The sequence below is a fragment of the Manacus vitellinus genome, unplaced genomic scaffold (genome assembly GCF_001715985.3).
Source record: "Manacus vitellinus isolate BGI_N305 unplaced genomic scaffold, ASM171598v3 scaffold_13_pilon, whole genome shotgun sequence".
NCBI lineage: Eukaryota > Metazoa > Chordata > Aves > Passeriformes > Pipridae > Manacus > Manacus vitellinus.
In genome coordinates, this window is record NW_021938999.1 from 9,936,499 (window position 1) to 9,962,504 (window position 26,006).

At 36.7% G+C, this 26,006-nt stretch overlaps 1 protein-coding gene across 1 annotated transcript in view; it reads left to right on the forward strand.

Moving 5' to 3' along the window:
* The window catches only part of COG5 (component of oligomeric golgi complex 5), a 182,607-nt gene that overhangs the window by 118,665 nt on the left and 37,936 nt on the right, over positions 1-26,006 (forward strand). The window contains exons 9-14 of the mRNA XM_018068185.2: positions 309-421; positions 516-593; positions 14,919-15,000; positions 17,340-17,544; positions 18,246-18,407; positions 20,183-20,282. Coding sequence (XP_017923674.1) covers positions 309-421; positions 516-593; positions 14,919-15,000; positions 17,340-17,544; positions 18,246-18,407; positions 20,183-20,282 — 740 coding nt within the window. The remainder of the gene's footprint in view (positions 1-308; positions 422-515; positions 594-14,918; positions 15,001-17,339; positions 17,545-18,245; positions 18,408-20,182; positions 20,283-26,006) is intronic.

Here is a 26,006-nt window from a genome sequence, read left to right on the forward strand (position 1 = left end):
CGCTTTGGTATTGCATGCTGCACAACTGCTCACTGGCATTATCTTGGTGTTTCTGTGGAGGTCTGAACTGCAGAGTGTGAAACAGTGACAAACACTGAAATATCTCCACTGATCTTCAGAGTTTAGTTGACTTCTCAGTTGAGAAAACTGAGGCTATTCACAAAGCTCTGTTCTGAAGGTATTTTAGGCTGCTTTGATTTAAAAAAATAAGTCTTTGTCAAAGTGCATAGAGATCTATATTTTTAATATTTTAATTTTCACATGTAAAAGCTGCAATGTGCTGGTTTGTGTTTTTAAAAACCATTTAGGTGGCCCAGGTAGAGCTGCTATGCCAACACCTGGGAACACAGCAGCTTTTCGAGCAGCCCTCTGGACAAACATGGAGAAACTCATGGATCAGATCTGTGCTGCATGTGGACAGGTACTCTGTAGTTAATTCCTGTTTGTCTGGTCATGCAGTTTTGGATATAAGAATTCAAGTGTTACTTCTCCTCTCAATAAATTCTTTTTTACAGGTGCAGCATTTGCAGAAAGTATTGACAAAGAAAAGAGATCCCGTGTCACATGTCTGCTTCATAGAGGAAATAGTTAAGGTAAAGTTTTAATTTAGCTTAATATGCTTTAGTAATTCTGTTAAGGAAAATGTGGTGAGAGAATGGTTTTGTTTACAATTTTACAGTTCCATATTTTTTTTAAAATTAAATTGATGGAAAAGTATTGAAAGTCAAACTAACATTGAAAGATATATTTGTGGTCTGTGGGTTATTTCTGTAGGATGTAAACATGTTCTTTTCGTAATAATTTCTTTTGTTTTGTTTTAAAGGGAGCTGATAAGGCACCACTGTCAGTTTTTATTATGGATCATTAATGTCATTCCATAATACCATGTGATTTGAGTAATTAATTAAGTCTGTTAGTTTGCATAGGAGAATGTGTCTTCATCCATCACTTTCAGCCATCTGTTTCTCACTTCTTGACAATTTCTTCCTTGAAAAATAATCATGGCTGTTCTTTTGAATACCTATTATTTTCCATTCAATTGCATTGCTTTATATTCATATTTGGGATAAATTGATTAATGGTCTCCTTCAGTGTTAGGAACAGGATTACTGAAACTATCTCATCTACCTTTGTAAAAGCAGTGTTCCTGCTGACATCTCTTTTCCAAGAGTGTAACTGGGTTTTTAATTTACATTGACTTAATTTTTGAAGTATCTTGGGGAAGCTCTTCATATGCAAACATGATCTTCTCAACAGTGAAAGCAAATAATGAAGGTTAAATACAGCGTTTAATTTTATCTCTGTTAAGCCCATCTCCAGAAGATGTTGCACAGAGAATCACTTTTTTATGAGGCGCTTCAACTTCTCTTTCTGTGTTAAAAAAACAAAACAAAACAAAAAACACCACCAACAAAAAAAAACCCTAACAAAAAGCCCCAAACAAACAAAAAAAACCCCCAAACCCCCCCACAAAACTCCTCAAAAAGTTTATAAACTTTTAGTGTATTTTCTTCATTAAAAGGTTTAATCTGGCAAAAAATATTTATTTCTACCTAGATGGATTGGCCTGTCAGTGGATCAGCAGGTTTAGAGAGAAACAGAGAAACCTGGAGACAGACTAGAAACTTGAAAGGCTCAGAAAGAGTTTGTATGGAAAGGGAACTTAGAGAAATGATCTGTTGGTGTTCATGAGTGCCTCCCACCCTGTGCCTGTGCTTCTCACTTTCACTCTTCCATTCCATAGAACAGCACTTGAAAAGGAGATTTTCCAGTTGTTGAGGTTGATAATAGAGGGAGGCCAAAGGAAATATTTTATCAGCCTGGAGAGTAAATGCACAGGGAAAATGCATCTCATTAGAAGCAGGGTAAGGAAAAACTTATTAGAAGATAAAAGGCTTTAGGGTTGTCATATGCTAAGCATGTTCCATGATCTCTCTGATTACCCTTCCTTCCCGTTAACTTCATATTGCAGGATTGCATCTAAGTGACAAATTGTATTTCCCAAATAAAATCCATCTATTTATTTCTCCACAGTTATCACTCTTCCAATTACTTTACTCTTCAGTGGGTGTTTTGGTGTAGCATAACACCAAGCTGGCCATTGCCATTCTCAGTGAGGCCACTGAGGAGGAGTGGTACATCCTAATCTGATGTTCTGCTAGCAGAACTCTCTCAGCATGACACAGTACTGCTGATGGCACTGATGCTTTACTTACTTCTTGCCTAAGATGGTTCAGAGTATAGCACACTTTTTTTCTTGGACATTCTCACAGTTACACCATTTGTTCTAGTGTTCTCTTGAAAAAGGTACAGCACCAGTGTGCAGATGAGTGAGGTCACGCCAAACGGTAGAGGTGTTTTTAGGCAAAACCATACAAGTGCTACGTGCTGCTGAAATTCAAGAGTATATGTGCAGATGGCTGTATGGGAGAGTATGAATTGTTTTGTACATTGAAAATAGATATAAATAAAAAATTGGTATTTTGCCATTTACTAATGAAGATTCCCTCCATTAAACCAAACTGAAACATGCTTTTGTCAGCAAGTGTTCTGGAGAGAGAGAAAAGTTGGATTTTCTTTATTGTATTCAATTCCATTAATAAACTGAGCAAATGAACAAAACAAACTAAAGGTACTAACATTGTACCCGTTTGCTAGGGCAGCATGCCCACTCCAGAAGATAGGAAAACGAATCATCCACTCTACAGTCTGTGCACTAATTACTGTTACTGATGTCAACATTATTATTATAGTCATCTTCTGCAGCAGCTGCAGTACCACTTTGCCTGTCCATCTGCTTCCTTGTTTTGATTACTGCAGTACAAGTATCATCCTAGGAAGCATAAGAGAGGAGGAGACCCAGCCTTTTTAAAGCACAAGTCCTTTAATAGCAAGGAAGCTACTTGCCTTTTTTTTTTTTTTGTAGTCATCATTATCCTTTTCTATTGGGGATTTTTTGTGTCTTTCTCTTCACAGATAGCACAGCCTGCAGTTTTTCTAATTTTGTATTATGATCTCAAATATGTGCTTTCTGGCCTTCTAATTACCTGTTACCATAATAACATTTAGTAGTGTTGTGTCATGTTGTATCCAAAAATGTATTTTAAAAACAGTAACTAATTAATTAAAGGATTCACAAAAATTCTCTGTTAAAACAAAAAAAAAGGAACAAAACAAAACAAAATATGACAGATGGAGAAACTGAGGTACAGAACTTGGAAAATTTATAAATACTGGAGTTCAGCAAGAGGGCAATGACAACACCTGCATCTTTTCTACTCTATGGTTTTTCTTACAGAATTCCCTTTCAGTTTTTTCCAACATTAGATGTGTCCAAGAGTTAAGTGACGTACTCAGGTTTACTTGAATATCGTGGAAGAATCTGGAGATTAAATTTATACTGCACTTTTTTCCAATCTTTCCCTTTGCAGACCTAGATTTTGGTATTTTTCCTCTCCACAATAAGAATTTAATGTCACTTTGAAAAGCAATCATGCACTTGATAGTACCTTCTAAAAACTGCTGCATTTCATACTAGTAATGAACTATAGATTCATTATTAATCTGTACCTATTAAAATTACATATTTAATTTTTAAAAAATCTGTGAACTATTTAAAGAAGAAATACATTTTGTTTAAGACTGAATGGACATTTTTCTGGGTTTTATGAAAGAAAAAAAGTCCTTTAATGGCTAGATTTTAGTTGAGCAAGGCTAAAATAATTCAGACTTTGTGGAGTTCTGATTTCTAGTTTGGGGGAAAATGAGCAGAGCTTTCATTGTATACATTTTTTAAAAGATAGGATTATTGCTTTCATTATGTTAAGGGTAAAAATTAAAATTCCAATTAAAATTTAAATAATGTAAATTTGATATTTTTGTCCACCTAATGACTGGTTATTTATATCACTTCTTTCAATTGCATAATTCACCTTCAGAGAGCTAATAGGCTACTCCAGTTTATTCTGCTTTATTGCTTCTCTCTTTCAATGTGTGGTGACTAATCCTTCCTCAGCTGTTGTAATACCTAAACTACAATTGACTTCAGCATAAGTTGCAGCAGAACATATCTTTCTATGACAGCCACCTTCCTAATTAGAGATAAGAGTCCCTCTAAGCCCCTTGTAAAAGAGTTGAAAATGATCTCTGATCCTCATCTATTTTGGGTCCTTCACTCCTACATAGGCATCAGGGAGCAGTTCTGTAAAGTCAGAAGCAGCCTGAAAAGCTGAAAATCATTTTGTAGGGGGGATTTGGGGTGGTCAATAGAAAGGGTGGGCTGGGGTCTCTCTGCTGGGCAGAAAGGTGCTGACTCCCTGTGAGAGGCCAGATCTGCCCTTGATTGCCTTTGGATGTCCCATTTGTTAGCAGCTGAGGCACATCACAAACCCTGTCATTTATGTAAGCCTCTGGGTGAAAAAGTGAGCTGAGAGTTGTAGGGAGTGTTATTATGTACTTTGTGGAGGGCTCTTATCATTGCTTCTGCTGATGAACGTTTGGTGAGTAAGCAGGCTATTTTCCTGAGTTGTCAACACTGGCAGTATGAGGTGTTAACGATACAGAAGGAAATGTCCTCAGCATTACATAAGATAAAGAAAATAAATGGAAAATATAGATGTATATTGACAGAGTGCACTTACATTTCACCTTCTTATTTCTCCTCCCCATCCAAACTTGTTAAAAAATGTTGCTGCTTTGAAATTGTTCACGTCTATCATCACATATTCACATTCAGTTGACCCAATTAAAAAATAATCCCAAGTGGAAAAAATTGAAAAATAATCTAATTATTGCCTTATGTGAATTCAGAAAATAATATGATTTTCACCTATTATTACAAGTATGTTATTTATTTTTCAGTGTTTTTTATAGGAGCAGAATTGGATTACTTGCTCATCATTTCTACTGTGATTTCTGTTATTTAAGGAATAGTGTGGTACTTTGTGGAGATCTAAACACAAGTGGATGAACAGGCTTTTGATCCACAAAATATCAAAGATACTCTTTATTTCAGACCTAGAAATTGCCCTGCGGAATTCACTTGCAGGATTTTTGAGCACTTTCTTAAAAAACCAAGAAGACCATACCAGTTAAAGGTCCTGATTCTCATTTTGAATGGATCTGTGTGCCCAGACAGGCACACTAAAAGTAATTTGATTCTAATTCACATGGGAGGGTCAGAGCCTGTGCAATGGTTTTCTAATGACACTACGCTTTCTCTAGAACTTTAATTCTGTTTCTCTGACAGAAATATGCAGCTGTGAAGAAAAGGGATGCTGTGGAGGTTGTGTGGGTTAGGAGGTAATAATGACCTTCTTTCTTTTTCACTTCTGTTTTGGTGGCGTTTGTGCAAATTGCAGATTGGTGATGACTGCAAATCATTAAGTTGGTTGGTGTTCAGTCAGCCTGCCATTGGAAAAGAAACACATTTACCTGAAGTGCCGCCTTTTATCATCGTTCTTGTCAATCTTACCTGAACAGCTACGGGCTGAACGGACGTGGTAATGAACCACCCTTTCATCCTTGGAGCAGGGATGGAGTAGTCAAGGTGAAAGCATAGTTGGAATTGAAGCTGTACATACTAAATCACTTCTTGGGATAGAAGAAAGCTGTCAGATCCCTTGGGTAGCTACTGGCTTTTGAACATTAAGTTCATTTACTTCCAGTAGATGCATATCTTGCAGGAATATGGAAGGATTAATTAATGGTTTAAGTAGTTTTGAAGATATAGGGCACTGTTTAATACCTAAGTATTTTTGTTCCTTACATATTAGGTTTTCTGAGGAATCACATAAGAATTCTAGTATTCCAGTTGGGAAAATGCACAGTCTTAACTTTATTTTCTAGTTAAGAAGGTTATATTTAAAAAAAAGCAAAACAGGTTTTGTTTTTTTTTTCAGCTGCATAAAGAGACCTTTTTAAAATGTTGCACTACTGCTGGAAGTCTAGAAACTATTACACCTTGGGTATAAACTGATCAACCCAGTTTAATGAAATTCTATGCCCTGCAGTAAAACAAAAAAATCAAGGTCATTTTTAAAATCACAGTGCCATTTATTGACATCTGTTCACCTGTAACGTGTAATGTAAACAACATTACAAATTTAAATTCACTCTTATTTTAAGAAATTTAATCTTGACTAAGAATATAGAAAAGATTTATTGAAAACACACTTGGAATTTGTCTGTTTCTTTACTGATTATTGCACTACTGAGGATGATGGCTTTTTGTTCACAGTCTAACATTTGGCAATTGTGTTGCTATAGAAATAGTGCAAATAGATTTCCTTATTTCTGTCCCAAAAGATCTTGCTGTACAAAATTGTTAAATCATTTGTATTGTTGCTTTATTGGCGGAAAAAATATTTAGACTGTCCTTTAAATGTCTACTGTTTTTAGAGCAACGTTCACAAGTCCCGTGTTTCTTTACGGCGGAGCCTTTGATTACAGATAGAAAACACTGTATATATTAGTATGCAAAGCCTGATTTCAGGAGCCTGCAGCAACTAGCTGCATGGTAATATTCACTATATTGTTTTACATTTCAAAGAGGCTTCACAATAAAGATGTTTTTCACATTCTACTCAAAGTATCGAAATTTCTACAGGGAAAAATAAGTTGGAAGTGATTGTCATGAAGTGGGAGCCAGTTTAGAATCAGTGGGTCAGATTTATTATTTGAATGTTCAAATAGCTATTTTAGACACACACAAATATGATAATTCACAGATGGGAAATTATACTCATTAAGTTCTAAATTTACAGTGTGGAGGAAATAGAGACATTTGTAAAAATAAATACATGTCCTTTCAGCATCTTCTTACATTCTTGTCTTTTACTGAATAAGGGGGGTACTTTCATTCTCATTCCTTGAATTTAGATTTAATGTCAGATACTAAATAGTTATATTAAGAACAGAGCTGAAGAGATTTCATTTCATTTCATTTCAATAATAGCAAAGTTAATTAGTAGTTTGATATTTTTTTTTTAAATGAGGTAAACTGTTCTGTTTTTATGTTTGAGGAGGCTTGAAATCAGTCTTCCAGGATGCAGCATTAATATTATTGTGTAGTAACTGAATACAGTTCTTTTAATATCTTTGCTCTGATGGTACTGGTACTCAGCCCACTATTGTTCAGTGGTTTTATTAACTTACTAGTAGCTGTTAGTAAAAATGGGTTATACTTTTTGAACTGGGAAATCAAATTACTTTCATGTGAGTAAGAAGGGGTTTAGCACATGAATTCTGTCAGTCTGTAGCTTTTTCCATAATCTTGCAAGCAGGCAACATTGAATCTAAATTTCAGATCTATACAGCTGAGTAATAATGTCGCTTCACACTATTAACAAGTCTCCTTATGTGCTGTGATACAACACACTACTGATATGAAGACTACTGAAAAAAAATTAATAGGCAAGTATAATTTCCCCCCAGAGAGTGGTGATCAAAGTATAACAGGAGTTCAGTGGTGAACGTAAGGGGTCAATACGGGGTCCATTCCTGTTTAAGACCTTTATTAATGATCTGGATGATGGGGCAGAGTGTACTCTCAGCAGGTTTGCTGATGACACAAAATTGGGAGCAGTGGCTGATGCTCCGGAGGGTCGTGCTGCCATCAAGAGGGACCTCAAGAGACTGGAGAAATGGGCTGACAGGAACCTTATGGAGTTCAACAAGAAAAAGTGCTAAGTCCTGCAGCTGGGAAATGACCACCCCAGGTACTAGTACGTGCTGGGGACCACCCAGCTGGAAAGCAGCTTGGCAGACAAGAGCTTGGGATCGACCAGTTGAACATAGCTAGCAATGTGCCCTGGTGGCAAAGAAGGTGAATAATATCCTGGGATGCACTAGACAAAGTATTGTCCGCAGCTTGAGGAAGCGATCCTTCCCTTTATTCACCATGGGTGATACCACACCTGGAATACTGTGTCCAACTTTGGGCTCATCAGTACAGGAGAGACATGGACACACCAGAGAGAGTCCAAAAAAGGGCTGCAAAGATGATGAAGAGGCTGGAGCATCTCTCCTGTGAGGAAAGGCTGAGTGAGCTGGAGCTGTTTAGCCTGGAGAAGAGAAGGCTTGGGGGGATCTCATCAGTGTACACAGATACCTGAAGGGAGGGAGGGAGCAGAGAGGGTGGAGCCGGACTCTTCTCATGGTGCCCAGTGGCAAGACTAGAGACAATGGGCACAAACTGAAACACAGGAGGTTCCCTCCAAACATCAGGAAACACCTTTATACTGTGAGGGTGACAGAGCCCTGACACAGGTTGCCCAGGGATGCTGTGGAGTCTCCCATCTTGGAAGTGTACAGAAACATCCTGGACACAGTCCAGAGCAGTCAGGTCTAAGTGACCTTGCTTAAGTAAGGGTGTCCAACCAGATGACCTCCAGAGGTCACTTCTGACTTCAACCACTCTGTGATTTGTTGACTTGCAGCTTAAAATCTCTGCCTAAAAGGCCAGTATGCTGCTTTGAATTTAGCATCTATTAAATATGGACTTTTTCTGCCTTAGACTAGCAAAAGTGTTAAACTATTGAATAAGTAAATATTAACTATTAAATTTTTACATTTAATTACATTTTACATTTAATTTTACAATTAAATATTAGATTTTGCTTGTATTATTGGGGGAAGACTCAATTTTATTATTTTTCAACAGAAAGATTTACTTAAGAAAACCTTATCTTAAAATACAGTTTGCTAGTTTGTGTTCACCTATAAGAAGTCTACATTCAATTTTGCCTTCTTGGGCTGGGACAGAGAGCAGGATGAGCTAACACTGTCTAAATGTCTGCTGGCACTGGCATTATGCAGTATTATTACACAGTCTTAATTATTTTATCTAAACCCCCTTCTGTTATAGGAAGATAGCACAGTATTACTGCTTGCACAGAGTATTGACAATAGTAACTTTATAGTAATAGTTGAAATGAAGTAGCTATGTAGGGTAAAAACATTTTTAACTGATTGTTGGTTATGACCCTGATTCAGCAGAGCACTTAAATACATTCTTAATTTTACATTAATAGGGTATTCCATGGAAGTCAAACGGACTACTTCCGTCTGTTATTGTAATAAGAATAAACTTTATCCAGTTCACAAACACAATAAAATGAACCCCACTGTTGAGAAAATGCATTGCCGTTTGTGATCTAGCCTGCTGGGCATATTTTGTCTGATTTATGGGTATAATTTTCATGAGCGAGTAATTCCTATGTGAATAGTGTGTGTGACTGAGTACCAAATTTTTGAACAGCATGGAAAAGGGTAAAATTGCAGTGGATAGGCCAGAGTGGAGTTTGATTGTTGTATTTTTCTATTTCACTCTACACAGATGCAAGTGGGTTCCCTAGAAATAACATTTTCAAAAGTAGCTGAGTGCTTATAGTCTCTAGCTCTTTCAAAAGCATCTTTCTATTTCCCTGGTTGTGGACAGATGTCCAGCAGGTCAGAATGACAGAGAGTTGTCCTAGTTTATGTTACTGGGCAGTTGTTCAGTTCATTTCTGAAAATAATTAACAAGGGGAAGACAGATCTAAGCTGTCTTGCACTTCCTAAGGAATTGCGTAGGGGCTACTAAATCATATGAGCGTCTGCTCAGCTGATCAGTTTTAGGGAATAAAATGGTCATTGGGCACAGGAACAGCAGCAACAGTATTTTTAATTCCCCGTTTGGGTTGGTAGATTATTAGTTTATGTAGGTATACTTTAGGTATAGAAACATTTTCACAACAGATTTTTATATTAGAAAGGAGCCAGTTATGGGGCTGATCTTAACCTCCCAACCATTTTGTGGTGGTGCAAAGTATGATTTATGAGCAGATTTTCTCTGCTGTGAGATCAAAATAAAGCTGTGAACAGATAGTACCATTAATTCAAAAATGCTGAGTTAAATGGATCTGATTTGGGGGGAAAGTTCTGGTTTGCCATTATAGTCTTACAGTTGCTTGCAATTAATGTTCATAAATTTAATTTGGTTGTATTTCATGATGAGGAAAATATGTATATGTCAAACTGAATCTTACCCATCATGAGTTTTAGATACCATCAATTACAGTTAAGGTTCCTTTGTTGAAGAAAGAACATATTGCCTGAAAAGAGGAAATAACATTTTATTATATGCTGAAGTGCAATAATTTCCTTCTGAGAGACTTTCAATTATGTATGGATGTTTTATGTAGGCTTTCTGTATATGCAGTGTGCACCTGAAACAGCTTTGCAGCAGATAACAGTACCTCTTAACTTCCAAAGGTTTATGTGTTCTCTGTGTTATTAAACACATACACTGATGGGGGGCGGGGGGGAATATGACAGAACAGTGACCTTTTTCCAGTGTTGTTGGTTATGGCATAGGAAGCTGTTGGAAAATGATTGCTACAGAGCTGAAAAGATAATCGGATGCAGTTCATTACTCATCTTGTCAGCTGCTCCTGCTACAAGGGATTGTATCACAAGATGTTAATCTGCTTGTGACTAGATTTCAAAGCAAGCATTTTTATTTTGGAGGGGGTGTATGTAATTTAACATCTTTCAATTTTATTTCATTTTCAGAAGCAAGAGAAATGGAAAATTCCTGATTTAAAGTCTCAGAATATTAATTGATAGAAATATTAGTACATCCTTGTGGGTTCTGTTACAAAAATATGATGATATGCTGCAAAAAGCTATTTGATTGCAGAAGTTGTTCTTTTTAAGCTGATTATGAGGTTGAGTATACCTTGAATAGTGGAAGTTAGTCTGCTAGCACACTTCAGTGTGCTCAGCAAGACAAGTATAGTGTAGACACAAGACAGATTTGGACCAGTAAGAGTCCTAATTACACGTTGGATCACTAATGTGGATGTACTCAGTGCTCTGATACATTGTCTACCAGTGAGGATATTTGGTGTAAGTGTAGAGGAGGACCATATTCGTTAGTTAACGCTCTGCAGATGGGAAGATGACAAGAATGCAATTTTAGCTAGATGGCATTTTCTAAAAGTGAAAGGCCCAAAAGAGCAGTTACTTTCTGATACTGTGTTGCTCACAAAGCTATATGAAGCATAGGGGAAGGCTTATAAACTTTCCATGACATTAAGATGAGCCAGTAGGTTGGCTGTGTACATTTTAGGGAAGTGATACTGACTGTTTCTCTTCCAGCTTCATCCTGCTTATCTTGTTAAGTCCTTGAAGAAGTTGTCCAGTAGAAGGGGCATTCCTTTAATTTTCTGCTGAACTGGAGAAAAACGCTCCCTTTGCTGCCATTTTTGTGTCATTTACTAGTATTGATTGTTGTCAATGGTATTGCACCTTACATTTTAAATAGTTAAATTATAATTTTCATTGTCAACTACAGGCGTCGATGTAATCTCTATTAGAATACGTTATTTAAAAAATAAGCAGTGAGACACACTTAAAAGTAGTTTAAAAAGTAATATATTGAAGTATTGCGTAAGAAAAAGAAATTACAGATTTAAACAAAAAATAAATTGTTTCTGGATGCTCATGGTTACATATGGCACTTCTTACTCCCGCAGGAGTATCTCATGCTAATGCCTTGCTGTATTCCAATTCTGGTAGCTACAGTCCACCCACTTAAATACCCCCTGGTGTATGCGTAGGCAACAATATTCTCTGGTTTCTGCCACAAACTCTTACATGGTCTTCTTGGTGCTATTAATCAGCAGCTATATTTCACCTCCAGAGAGACTGCATCTCAGCACTGGCCAAAGTGAAATATTGTATCATAGGTTATAGAAGCAGCCAGTAATGACTCTGTAGATAGTAGTTTTAGTTGATTCAAAACTGGGACATTAATTATTTTTGCCCCTGAACATTTTTGACTGAGTAGTCAATCAGTATGAAATGTTACTTGAATTTTCCATGTAGCTTTTCCTGTCTCTCTCTCCTCGTACATAATACAGTTGTCTAGCTGAGACATGAGGTCCTTCTTCACTACAGAATTCTGATACAGTTAATGAACACCATTTGCCCGGGTCAGAAGACACAAGCTAATGGGCAGAGGCTTAAGTGGTATGGCTGTGGCTACCTATGCAAATACGTGCATGACAACATAAGTATGTGTGTCTGACTTATAATATATAGAGAGAGGGAGGTATATACAAAAGTTAAATATTTTCACTGTAACATTAAATGTCATCACATGTATGTTACTCTTATTTGTTACCATGTTGAATGGGACAGCTCAGACAGGAATGTCAATGTGGAAGGGTACATACCTGGGTTTTTTTCTGGGCCCTTAAATCATTGGGCTTTTTGCTGAGACTGTGACAGAGATGTAGATGGCGATTACAGTAATGAAAAAAAAGTTGTCTGAAAATGCGCTGTCAATATTTTTCCGCCTCCATTTGATTATTTAGAATTTGAATTGAGTTACCATGCTGAATAGGCAAACATTTTTCCAGGTTGGGATAGAGAATATGAAAGCTAATTAATCTATAACTAATGCAAAATGCTATTTCTTTTTAGTAATATTCACATTCTAAATTTGAAACTGTGAAATGAAGAAGTAATTTCACATTTATGCTATTGCAATAAATTTACCCAAAAAAAAGAGATTCTGTGTGGAGAACCTTCTGAATAATTTTCTGATATAATAATTTTACTTTGCCCGTTTATGAAAGTCAAGTACAATTTTATAGAAAATACAAACGTAGCTATAAAATAAGTTGCTTCAATTTCTGAATTCATTATTGTCCTCAAGCAGTCAAAAATGAGCTTCCATAATCCCAATGTACTTTAGCATTTAGTGTTAATTATCATACATTTTATGAGTCCAAAACATAAAAGATATTCCCTCTCAATTCTTAACCCATGACCCATAAACTTTATCTTTCTTTTCTTTTTCTTTAAAGATAAGGGGTAGGATTGGATGAATTCCTCATGTAATCACAGAGTTTGTGATAATAATCCTACTTTTTATTATTATTACTTTTAAATGTATCAGTGTTCTTTTGACTGATTTCCAGGTTTTATATTAATTCTTTAAGATGATAATTTTTTTTTACTGCAACTTGAGCTTGAACTTGCAGATCTTCAAGAGGAATGCAGTGGTACGTGCTTATGGATGAAATTTTAAACACCTTCATGGCTTTGCATGTTACTGTCAATGCAAGTGAATAGAATGCATTTTTTGACCTTTGTCATCTTAAGTGGTAATTCAGTTTTACTAAGCAAGTTTGCAGACGACACAAAACTGGGAGGAGCTGTTGACTCCCTCGAAGGCAGGGAGGCCCTGCAGAGGGACCTTGACAAATTAGAGGGATGGGCAATCACCAACCATATGAAGTTCAGCAAAGTGCTGGATTCTGCAACAGGGATGGGACAACCCTGGATGTCCATACAGACTGGAGAATGAGATGCTGGAAAGCAGTGCCACTGCTTTCCCCAGGGCCATCCACCAGGACCCCAAAGTGGCAAGTTGAATATGAGTCAGCAGTGCCCTGGCAGCCAGGATGGCCAGCTGTGTCCTGGGGGGCATCAGGCAAAGCATCACCAGCTGGTCAAGGGAGGGGATTGTCCCGCTCTGCTCTGCACTGGTGCGGCCTCACCTTGAATATTGTGGCAGTTTTGGGCACTGAAATATTAAAAAGATATTAAGCTATTAGAAAGTGTCCAGAGGAGGTCAATGAAGATGGTGAAGGGCCTTGAGGGGAAGCCATATGAAGAGTGGCTGAGGGCACTTGGTCTGTTCAGCCTGGAGGAGACTGGAGAGAGACCTCATTGCAGTTACATCTTCCTCATGAGGGGAAGAGGAGGGGCAGGCACTGATCTCTTCTCTGTGGTGACCAGTGACAGGACCCAAGGGAATGGCCTAAAGCTGTGTTAGAGGAGGTTTAGGCTGGATATTAGAAAAAGTCTCTTCACCTAGAGGGGGGCTGGGTACTGGAACAGGCTCCCCAGGGAAGTGGTCACAGTGCCAAACCTGACAGTTCAAGAAGCATTCTGTGAATTTAGAGTAGTTGGACTTTTATATTTAATAGATTATCTTCTCCATTTTGTGGTACTGGGCAGTGCAGAATTTGAATTGACATGATATTCCTCTTTTTTTTTTCTGATTATCATTACTAGAGTTATTTTGTCAAACTGGTTAATGTATGCAGTAGGGTCGGTGGATGACATGTGTACCTTGCAATGAAGAAAACTATTCTGTTCAGAGCAAGTTTCCCTTTCCCATGAAAACACTGGACAGTCTTCCAAGTAGTGGGCAGGACAGTATACCCAATCCTCATCTCCTGTAGTTTTTCAAGCATGCAAACAGGGACAAAAAAACCAGAAAGCAAAATCATACTTCAATGCATGACCGAAGTGCCAGATGTTGGGAGCAGTAAGGAAACAGCCATTACCTCCCTGTCCTTTTGGCAACAGTGTTTCCACTTCTGACAGCAAGCCCTGTTGGCACAAGGCAGTGAAGAGTCAACTGTGAAGTTTGCTGTATTTTCATGTGGTTTATGTTTTTAGAAACAGGAACTCTGTGTGCAGCAGAGCAGCATGCAGTGGTGTTGGTCCCTGGTCGGAGTTTGCCAGCATGTTTTAATGGCAGGAAATAATTGCTGTGATGTAGCTGGCATGAGAACCCCCACAGAATGTAAAGGTCATTGCAGTGCAAAGAGATTTTCTAACACGTCTCCTGAGGTGTGCTGCTTTGGGCTGCACTCATACCCCTAGAGAACTGGGAACATTTCTGTCAGATGTGGAGGAAAATATTCCGTTGGATACAAGACCAAAGCGTTTGTTTTTGTTTCCTCCAGTACTTTTTCTAGCTCTAAATCTGAGAGAAACTTCTCAGATTTCATTTACTTTGTTTTTATTCTCAATGATGAAGAGCAGCTTTGACTGGAAGCATTTGCATTGTTTAAGATTTTTTTAAAAGAATATGTTTTGAAACTTGTATTTCTTTTGTCCCTTTGTCTCAGGATGGCCAGTCTGATATTTTGTACAAATTTTGGACTGCAGTAACTCAGACACTTTCCTCTCAGTTTCAGTCAGCAACAGACTGTAAGTATTCACTATAAATGATGTGTAATGTGTTCTGTAGTTACTTTGAATCTCTCTTTTCAGTAAGTCCTTCGCTCATTATCTCCTCTATCAGAACTATAGCAGTGGTTCCCTCAGAACAAGGTCTGTGAATTAAAAACTTCCTGATTTTGTAACCAGGCAGGACGATCCTCCTAAACTGTGGTTGAATTTTCGGAAAGAAGTATTTGCTGTTTCATTAGGTAGTTATTATCTAATAATAAAAACGTATTTTTACATGGAGGTAAAAGTGGTTGGAATGGTACATTATAGTTCCTAAAACAAAGAGGTTGGCCAAATTCAAAACAGTAATTTGATTTTAAAGAGCAATTCTTACAGTCTTTTCTTGTTATACACTGATTAGTTGTAAAAATCTGATTTTAGACATTTTTTGGATACCTTTATAAGTAGGAGTTGAGTTTCTTCAAGACTTCATGTCTGAATAAGACATGAATAAGAATAAGACTTCATGTCTGAATAAATGGCTGCCGTTCTGACTATACACAATATTCTGTACATATGTACAGATAGCAGATACAAACAAGGATATTAAATAAAAATAATGTAAACATAAGACAGTTCTATTACTAGTACATACTAGTGCAGCATGCAGTTGGATCATGAGTGAGTTTGGTACTTTCATGAATGTATCTTTCACGTTTGCATACAGTGTATTAAATTAGTCTTTTGCACATAAAGTGCACAAGATGTGCATTTATCTTTCTGATCTGAGCTATTGCATTGGCCCTTCAAAATTTGGTCCTTCCAGACTTTATAGCAGCAGCATAATTTTGAGGAACTGACTGGTGGATTCATGTTCACTGGTTGCTAAGTAACTAGATGATCCCAAAAGAAAATTTATTCATCCTCTGTTAAAACATATTAATTTTACTGTTTTCCTTATGCATTACTTTAACAGCAGAATGTACATACCCAGAAACTCCTGTGTTCAAACCAAACATGTGCTACCTGTTTTCAGCACTCAGTTTTAAGATTATAAAATTGTGACATCATTAATGGGATCAACCAACATTACAGAACTGAGGGAACTCTTACATTTTGTCAGCTGTACTTTGTCTAACATCTGTCCAAAACTATTTTATTACTTGCTATTTTTAAACATGGGTTTTATGTAAATATTTAGAGGTGGTTTTGAATGAGAATGATGTTTTTTACTTGATTTTTTACTTTTTTTACTTTACCTTTTTTTTTTACTACAACTGAGTTTTGGGGAAAAAATGTTTAGAGTGAGTAGACTTTTTATTTAAATGAGGCATCTATATGAGAATGTTCATTTTGAACATGCAGATTCCTGGTGATTGAATCAACTGACATCAGTCAGACTCTGGATTGTATAGATCAGAGGAAGCTTAGATAATATCAGAAAAAATAGTGTAAAAATAGGAATTCATGGCAGTTTACAGTGTTTGCTGATAGATCGTGATCTGCTTTTGTGAGGTTGGACAGTCTTTATAAACTTAGCTTCATGACCTAAAGTAACTCTGTGCTTGATAATAATAATGTGAATCCTCCAGTATTCAAAATTAGAATATATTTGAGTTGAAAGCACAGGCTGGGTGAAATGGGGCAGATGTCTGGAACCTGAAAAACCTACAAATGAATGGAACAGTGTTAATCTCCTAATGTATTGGGAAATCCAAAGAGTATGAGTGATGTTAGGTCAAGATTAACAGTTGCTAAAACAGTTGTACATTTGTTTCATTTCCTGTTACTTGTGGCAAGCCTTTCAAGCTGAAAATAATACTGATTTTTCTTCTGGCTTTGTCATTCTTTGACAAGTTTAGGAATTGCATGTTAAGTACCTTGTTTTAAGAACTGTGTGCAAAAGCATAAGCTACCCTCATCACATTTCTGAAGCCTTTGGTTCATAGGACTTATCTTTTTCTGCTTTAAATGGATATCTTCAATGTAGCACAGCCTCACACTTTTCTTCCATCAAACTAGTATTAGAAAATCTCTAGATTTAGAGTTCTAATCACACTTTGGCCTTTAAATGAATGATGATAATTAAGTTTGATACCAAACTTTTCACAACCATGATTACCATCTTTATTGTACAAGTAAGTTTTTCATGTCTAGTCTTCCAGTTGTGACTTTTATGCTGCTACTTTAGATACACGTTTGTCAAGTGCATTTAATGTGGTAGCTCATGCCACTTTGAAATTAATATTAAATTATTAATATTAAACTTAAGACAACACTGTGTAACATTAATTGATATAAATACAAGGATAGAGGTTGCTTATATGAGTCAAAAAAATTAGTTTGAATTTCACACTGTGTATTGCTTTGTTTTGCAGCCTCTATGTTTTTGAAACAAGCATTTGAAGGAGAATACCCTAAATTGCTGAGGCTTTATAATGACTTGTGGAAGCGCCTCCAACAATACAGTCAAAATATTCAGAGGAATTTTAACACAAGTGGAACTACTGATCTTTTTGCTGAGCTACAGCAAATGGAAGAAGATGCACAGGACATATTCATAGAAAAAAATGAAGATTACGAGTATGTATTATGAACTTTAAGGCTATAAAACATAAATCTCTGAACCCTGTAAGAAAACAGAATATTTTTATAAACTTACTGTTACTCAAAGTGTCAGACTGGGAAAATTTTTAAGGGTTTTTCCCCCTCCTACATTATTGCTTTAATACTATTCTAGAGCTGTAGGATTTTCATTGGGCTATGTAATTAACAGTGTTGGGTTGTCTTGTCTTTCACAAAGTCTCTGACTTTTGAACAGACTCTATCTTTTTGTCTCTTTGGGTGAAAAAAATAGCAGAATGCTGAAAATTCAGTTTTGTATGCATTGCGATTACAGCAGTAGCTTTCTGCTAATGACACTGCAATCATTTGAGTGTGACAAATGCTCACTTGTTATGATTCACAGTTTTTAGTTTATACATCATAGAATAAATGTGATCTAAGTGGTAGATATCAGAAAGATCAAACTGAAACAGGTTCATCAAGTCTAGGACTTCTAGGCTTATATAAGAAAAAATGAATATTTAATATGAGAATTTTATTGGCTTAAATACATTTTTGAGCAGTCAGTGGGAGACTTATAAGAATGTTTTTCAAGTGTATATGTTTAAAGAGCAGAAGGAAAAACAGGTTCAGTATTGCAAGGTTTGTATGGTCTGGAAAGATTTAATGCTATTGTGTATTTTAATTTAAAATGTAATAATTTTTTCTTGTACCCAAAGTCCAGAAAAGGCCTTGAAAGATTCACTGCAACAATATGAAGCTGCTTATTTGTCAAAATCCTTGTCTCGACTCTTTGACCCCATCAATCTTGTCTTCCCTCCTGGAGGTCGGAATCCTCCCTCTTCTGATGAGCTTGACAGCATCATTAAAACTATAGCCAGGTATGCACATGCAAGGCATTGCAAAATGTAATACTCAACAAGCATCAGTAGTTTTTCATAAGTTACCATTTTAGAGATGAGACTTCCTTAGCAGTAAAAGGTTGATTACTCTGTAATTATAAAACAGGTTAGTGTAAAAATTAAGTAGGATTAAGGATAGGCTAGGTTAGTCTAGAATAGCATTGCATGGCATAGAATAGTTCAGCTGGAAAGGACCTACAATGATAATCCAGTCCACCTGCCTGAACACTTCAGGGCTGACCAAAAGCTAAAGCATGTTGTTAAGGGCATTGTCCAAATGCCTCTTAAACACTGACAGTCTTGAAGCATTGACCTCCTCTCTAGGAAGCCTGTTTCAATGTTTGACTACCCTCATGTTAAAGAAATGCTTCCTAATGTCGAGTCCGAACCTCTCTGGTGCAGCTTTGAACCATTCCCACACCTCCTCATACTGGATCCCAGGGAGAAGTGCTCAGCACCTCCCTCTCCACTTCCCCTGCTTAGGAAGGTGTGGAGAGCAATGAGGTCACCCCTCTTTATTATTATTTATAAAAAATACTACATTTTATTATTTATTTTCTGTATTTTGTTTTTCTGGAATAAATGAAATTTTAATTTAGGTTTTAATTTGTAAGCTTATAAAAGATCGGGATATTGTAAATACAGATATTGTAAATGTCTGATATCTTAATTATTCTGACTGTGTCAAAGAGAAGATAATAGTTGCTTGATTGGAAGTGATAATACCTCGTGTAAGTATTCTGTTAGAGTAAAACAGCAAGATAATAGGTAGAGATGACTAGGTAGAATTTGTAGAATGAGATACATAAATTACCAGTGGTGCATTTTCCCTCATAAGGTTTTGGTAAGGACTACTATGTTTAATAATTCTGAAAATGATGTGCGGTGTTCACAGTATGTGTGTGTGTATATAAAATATTAAATACTGACACTGTACTTGTGGCTGGGAGTTGCAGATGCTCAGAACGTGTCTGTTGTGGTGATTGATGTTATTTTGCTCCTTGCAAAGAAGAAAGGAAAACAACACGAAAATTATGAAATCCCAGCTGAGTTTTCCAGAGTGACCTTTAGCTAATGATGTTTGGGGCCCTGCAGATTGAGTTCTTGGAGAAGGTTATTCTAGGTCAGGGTGCCTAGTGAGTCTCCAGCTCTTGGGAGAGGGTACTCTCATCACCAGCAACATGGCAGTTCTTGTGCTGGTCTGAATGCAGCCCCAGCCGATGGAGATCTGGGGAGGTTCCTGAACAAGAAATGATGGGAGTGATTTAGAAGTCTTTTCCTTCTTCATTTGTTCCCTCTCATTCCTTTGGGGCCTCTGTTACTCTACAGGATTGCCTAAAACACGGCTTATTAGTTGTGTCAAGCTAAGGCGTCCCCTGGGTATTTCTGCACAGCTCATGTAATTCTGGAGTTGAATGACTGTGTATTCACCTGTAATGTTTGAAGGCAGCTGCCAAAGCTTGAATGTAGTTAATTGCTGTCAATATTTTTGAATGGCTTACTAATAGTGATTTCATACTGAAGTGTCATTCCTAAACTTTGCTCATTTTTACTAGAATAGGAACACTGAACGTGAAATTCCCAAATGACTTGTTAAATTGTAAACTGAATTACTGTGCGTGGAAAGACTTGGTTGTATGTGTTACTCTCTCTGAATTGACGTGCCACGTAACTACGTATTCAGAGTTAATTCTTTATCATTTAAATACAGCACTGTTCAGTTGTTAATTAAAATTTGTAATCTTTGCTTCCAGTGAGCTAAATGTGGCTGCTGTTGATCCAGACCTGAGTTTAGCTGTGGCAAAAAATGTGGCGAAGACCATTCAGCTTTACAGTGTAAAGTCTGAGCAGCTTGTAAGTAATTTTAAATTTCTAAAAACTGCTGGGTTTTTTATGTACAACGTTTTGGCTTTTGTAGATTTACAACATAACAATAAAGCAATTTAGATAGGCAAAAGCTTCCAGTTGGCTTTCCACTGTAATTGGAAACATTTTCAGTTAAATTCTGCCTTCAAATAAACACAGTCTATTGTTAGAAGTAAAATTTGTTGGTATAACTCCAATTTGAATTTGCCATGTTAATTTTAAAAAATCAAAATTGTAGCTGTCATTAAGTAAAATACACAATTAAATCCAGTTTTTTTTATTAATCAACATTTGATATTACATCAGTTATATGATACATCATTTTTATGTTATTAAAATCTGGACTATTCAAATACAATTTTTCACTATTTGCAAGAATTTTGGGGTATTTTCTTCCATATATTTATTATTTGCTGTATGTTTAACTGACCTTTGATTTGTTCACATTTGTCAAATGTTTCCAGTCGTTTGCCATGCACTGGTATCTAGTGTTCAGCTGAATAAAGGAAAACCTTATCCTTTGATTAAGAGGCCCAAAAAAGCCAGTGAAAAGTACAGTGAATGTTGTCATCATTAAAAAAAAAAAAATTAAGATCAACAATTTTCTCTGAAAGTCTGTTGCTGAAATTTTTATGCTTTTTTTATGAAGAGATGAAATTAATTTTTGCAATATGCAGACCTACAAGAAATGACTAACTACTTGTATTTGTAAACAAGATTTTCACTTAATAAACAACATTAATTCTGACAGCAGATTCAGACTCCAGCAACATTCATTTACTATCTGGTTTATTTAAGGAGAGATGCTTGCTAACAATTTTCTGTACCAATTGGCTACAAAACATTGCAGCAATTAAATTATTATGATTTCTGTTTACCTTTTGCACACCTGCTCTCTCTGAATAGCTTTCAAAAAGTTGAAATTCAATAACACATCCTTGTTTACCTTGTCTGTTGTATGAATTGTCTTGGAAGTTTCCAAACTAGTGTATAGAAAAGGTACATAGGTGAAGCAGTCATGAAGGCCATAAAGAATATTTTAAATTTCAAAGTAAAAATATGTGTTTACAGTATTTTGTTAGCTACTTAAAGCATAATGCTTAAGTTGGCTCTACTTTTAAAGGCACCAAATCATGGCTTCATATTTTCAGAGTGAAATTTGCTTATGACAGAAGTGAGGATTTTTAGTAGGTTGCAAGAGTCATCATAAGTTAAAAAAATTACATTTGTGTCTGTATATCATGGAGGGTAGTGTCAAATAGTGGCGTTCAACTGGAAAAAAAAAGACATATCAGCTGTAACTGTGGAAGGACAAGGGTCTGTTGTGCTCATCATCTCTGTTAGAGCTTGAATCTGGCCAGTGGCTTGTTTTGTGATCAGACAGCTGGCAAATTCTTAAGAAATCCTGGAAAAAAGATACATAGAAATAAGCTAATAACTATATGATTTGTGGCTTTATATTAGCTGACCTTAAAGTAAGGGAACGTGGGAGTAAAGAAGGAGTCTGAGCACTTAAACTTCTTGAATTCAACAACTGAAAATGCAAACCTGAAACTTCGAAAAGCTAAATGATGGAACTAGTCAGACTAGCAGGATGAACATGTATGTCCTTCAAGCACATACCTACAAACTGTAAAACAATATCAAAAATGTATTACACGGCAACTTTTTATTTTTAAACTCTTTTCTTTACTTGCTGATACACATTACAAAATTAGAAATCAAAAGTGCTCAACACAGTTGCCAAGGCATAGGTGTGAGTGCCATCTCTGAAGTGCTGGAATATCATTCCTAGCCTCCAGCTGCCTCTCCAGCAGGTTACGGCTCTCCCACTTGTCCTGCACCGTGCTTGCCAACCCTGTGGATGTAATCTAGAACATCTTAGCCTTTTTTTTTTGGTACCTATTTTTGGGCAGACAGATTGAGCTTGAAATGTGCGCCATGTGTAGAACAGGAGCTATGTCAGACAGCACTGTTTCATTATGTTTTAGTGGTGTAGCCAAGAATGCAATCTTAATTCAATCTTTCAATCCAGCCTCCAATGATAGCTTTCTAAAGCTGAGAAGGGTGACCATGTAACATATCCGCCCAGATGCTTCGTGTCTGATAGCTGTAGTAGAGCAGTGCTAAAGATGGAAATTTAATTTCCTGGAGGAATTTGGATTTGAGTTCTCTTCCAAATTAAAAGTAAACAAAAGCATCTCAGAATTCTCAGTGAAGGAAGATGGGGGCGGGGCTTTTAAAAGTAATTAGAAATTTTTTTTTGATGTTGTTGTAATATTGCAGGTAGATTTGAATGGTAAAAAACTGAAATGTGCAGTCCTAAAAATATTGAAACATTCTGATATCAGGTTTTTTATTTATTCAGTTTCTGAAAAGAAGGAATTGCAATTCCCTTAGATTTCATCTCCAGATATCTTTAGATAGGATAAAAACCAAGAAAAATGTTACTTAAGATTCAAAGATTTTACCTTTGAGCAAAAGCAGCCTCTAGCAGTCTGTACCTCTAGTACTAAGGCAAAAATGAGTAAGAAAAAATGGCCTCTTCTTGTAAATCCAATCTTCTTGTAAATCCATTTGTGTTACTTGTGGCTTTGTATGCTGCTGGCTTTTGGTTTTCATCTTTCTTCACACCAAGAACTCGCTCTTGCTGTGCCTGAGACCTGTTATTATATTAACCAGTTCAAAAGCTTTCAGAGCAGATATAAGTAACCCTCTGGCAGCAGTAGGTAGATACATTGTGCTTTTGGGTGAATCTTCACTAACCCCTTGCTGATGCTTGATATGGTTGGTGTATGCCATGCAGCATTCAGAATTATTGTCCTAATTTTGCTCAGTGTAATTGCAGATGTTCTTACTGTACAGAGTTTGAAAGGGTAATTATACATTGCACTAAATTCAGAAAAATATTTGTTAATTTAAGAGTAATAGCTTTCATCTTTACCACCTATCCTGTGTTTTGTTAGGTGATGCTGAGGAAGGGTGCTTGTTATATTTTCTCTGTTCCATTATAATTTTGTCTCTTCTTACTCATATTTTCCTGAAATGAGGTAGCCCAGACATCTTCATAATGATTACAGACTCCACGAGATTTCTGTTTAGTCACCATTTCTACATCCTTCTCATTCCAGATTGGAAAAGAGATTAACAAGTCTGATCATCATGTTTTGCGTTTTTCCTCTTCTTGTAATCCATTGCTTAAACTTTAACATAACGGCTGCTTACTGAGCCAGACTTTGTTCACTGGCCACTGTTCTTGCAAGTGAGGTAGCCCAGATAAAAAGAACACTAACTTTTCTCCTTTATTTAAGAGTCTTCCAGAGGGGCCATCCACCTGTCTTCATTGACACATGCAAATGTTGTGATCTTGTTTAACTGACCACATAAGGAAAATTAGCTCTTTCATCAATTGGCTACAAGAAATACAGTGGAGGGAAAAGATTTATGAGAAACCAGTAAGTTGCATTTCCTGAAAACAAAGAAAAAGTTGAGTAATTTGGGGATTTTATGAGAATCCATGTTTCTTAACAAAAGATAGGAGCTCAAAAACCTGCTTCCTAGAGACATTTTTACCCATTTGTATAACTGATAGTTGAGAAGTGCAAAACAGAGCTTATATCTTACCAACATCGTCATTAGATGCCTCTGGCAATGCAGCAGTAATTTTGTGGCAGGATTCTCTAGGGCAGTGGTCTCTGAACTTTTTTGGTTATGCATCCCTATCAGTATAAACTTTTTGATCATGCACCCTCATTATGTATATATTTATTTATTTATAACTTTTATAGATATACTGTTGAAGTTCTGATGTTTTCATGCAGCATCCCACTGGATTTTCTTGCTTGACTCCTGTGGTACAGGTGGTCCACTTTGAAGACCACTACTCTAGTGTAATGCTCTGCAGTAATCATCCATAATAAGTGAACAGATTTATCTGTTCATTTTTGGAAAGGGTGCCTGTTTGATTGCAGAAATCTTTTGAATTCATGTTTGATTTCGTTCACGCACTACTTTAAATCAAATTTTCTCATTTATTTATATAAAAAATGAGAAAGAGAGTCACCTGTTGATTGGAATTAAAACACAACTGTGTTTCTGCGGTTGATTACCTGTAATTTTGTCATTTACTGAGCTGAATTTTAAATGTACTTGGTTTCTGTTATAATTAAAAATCTCTTTGTTGCAACTTTGCAATCACTGTGTTTTGGTTTGCTGCTGATAGCTATTTCTTTTATTGATACTTGAACTGGATGTCTCATTGAGAGAAGTCATGAAACACTGAAGGGTAAAAGCTCTGAAAGTTTACAAGATATGTGATTTTGCCAACAAGCAGAAAAATAAATTGCAAGATCCATTGTCCTAGAGACTGAAGATAGAAGAGCCTTATTTGGTCCTCTAGTCTATTCCCTTCCCAGCATAGGACTATTTCAAACAATATTTATTGTTGGGGGTTTTGTTGCATTCTTTCTGGTTTTAGAGTGATGATTTTAGTTATCTAAATGTAAGTACTGTATGTTCTCTTACTTTTGTGCTGGTTTTGTTCAGCTTGTCATGTGGGTGGATCGAAATACACTAACACACCCACCAAGTGCACAGAGATGAAATGTGTTGTGCTGTGAACATGAAAATGCAGTTGTTTAGAGAAGGTGTGATTCTCCTACTTTTTGAACCTGGAGACCTCTACTAGTTTCCTCCCTAGAGTTGCAATCAGACTATCTTTATTAATTGTGATCAGAGTCCCATAACAATCCTTCCTGTCTTGTCTGATGGAGGCTGTGTCTTGCTGCCTCCTCCCACCACAGGGCATCACTAGAGAAGTCATCAGAAACAACGTGACCTGTTATATTTTAGCCAATAAACAAGCAAAGAGTCATTTGCAGAAGTGGGATTGTAAAAATCAGATTGCCTGCTTGCTTTTCAGAACAGGGAAGGGTGATTGTGCTGGCAAATTCTGGTGGATCGAACTATCTCTAAAAACATTTTTGTATGTGGATATGTAATGATATGCTTACGTGATTTAGGCAGACACAAACTCACTCTACTGTGTTCCCAGATGGCAGAGCACATTTTAGCTCCACTGCAGTCTAGAGTGACCAGCTCAGCCATGGCACCTTGCAACAACACTCATTCAGCCTGGAGCACAAGCAGGGAAAGTTCACATCTGAATGAAGTACGGACAAAGCAAGAAGCTGCATGGCCGTGTTATACTAGGCAGATTTATCCTAAGGTTAGGGTAGATAGGGCTAAAATCAGTGGGAGCTGTGATTGCCTATAATTGGAGAGTTTCCTAAATATGGAATATTGTATTTTATGGAGTAATATGTTTGTCTAAAAAAAGGGATCTTTCCAACAGACAAGAGGCTGCAGGCAGATGATATAATGGAGATCTTTACCACAGTCTTACAGTCAGACTTGTAAGCAGTCATAAAGAGGAAGCCCTCAAAAGGTAGAGATGGAGAGTGGGTGTAATGAGGGAGGAAGGAAATAGAGAATTTGAATAATTTTTTTATTCTCTTAACTAAATGTGGTTGAACCGATGCCATACATCTCACAAAAGATGATGAATTGAGATGGAGGTCTGAAATACAGGCTGTGGGCAGTGCTCTGGGAGAGCTACTAACCTATTTTTTGCCCACAGGTCGTGATAGACGCTTGGATTCTCATAAGCATTTTAGCCTGTGCAATGGTTGTGGCATTTTCTGATTATCAGGT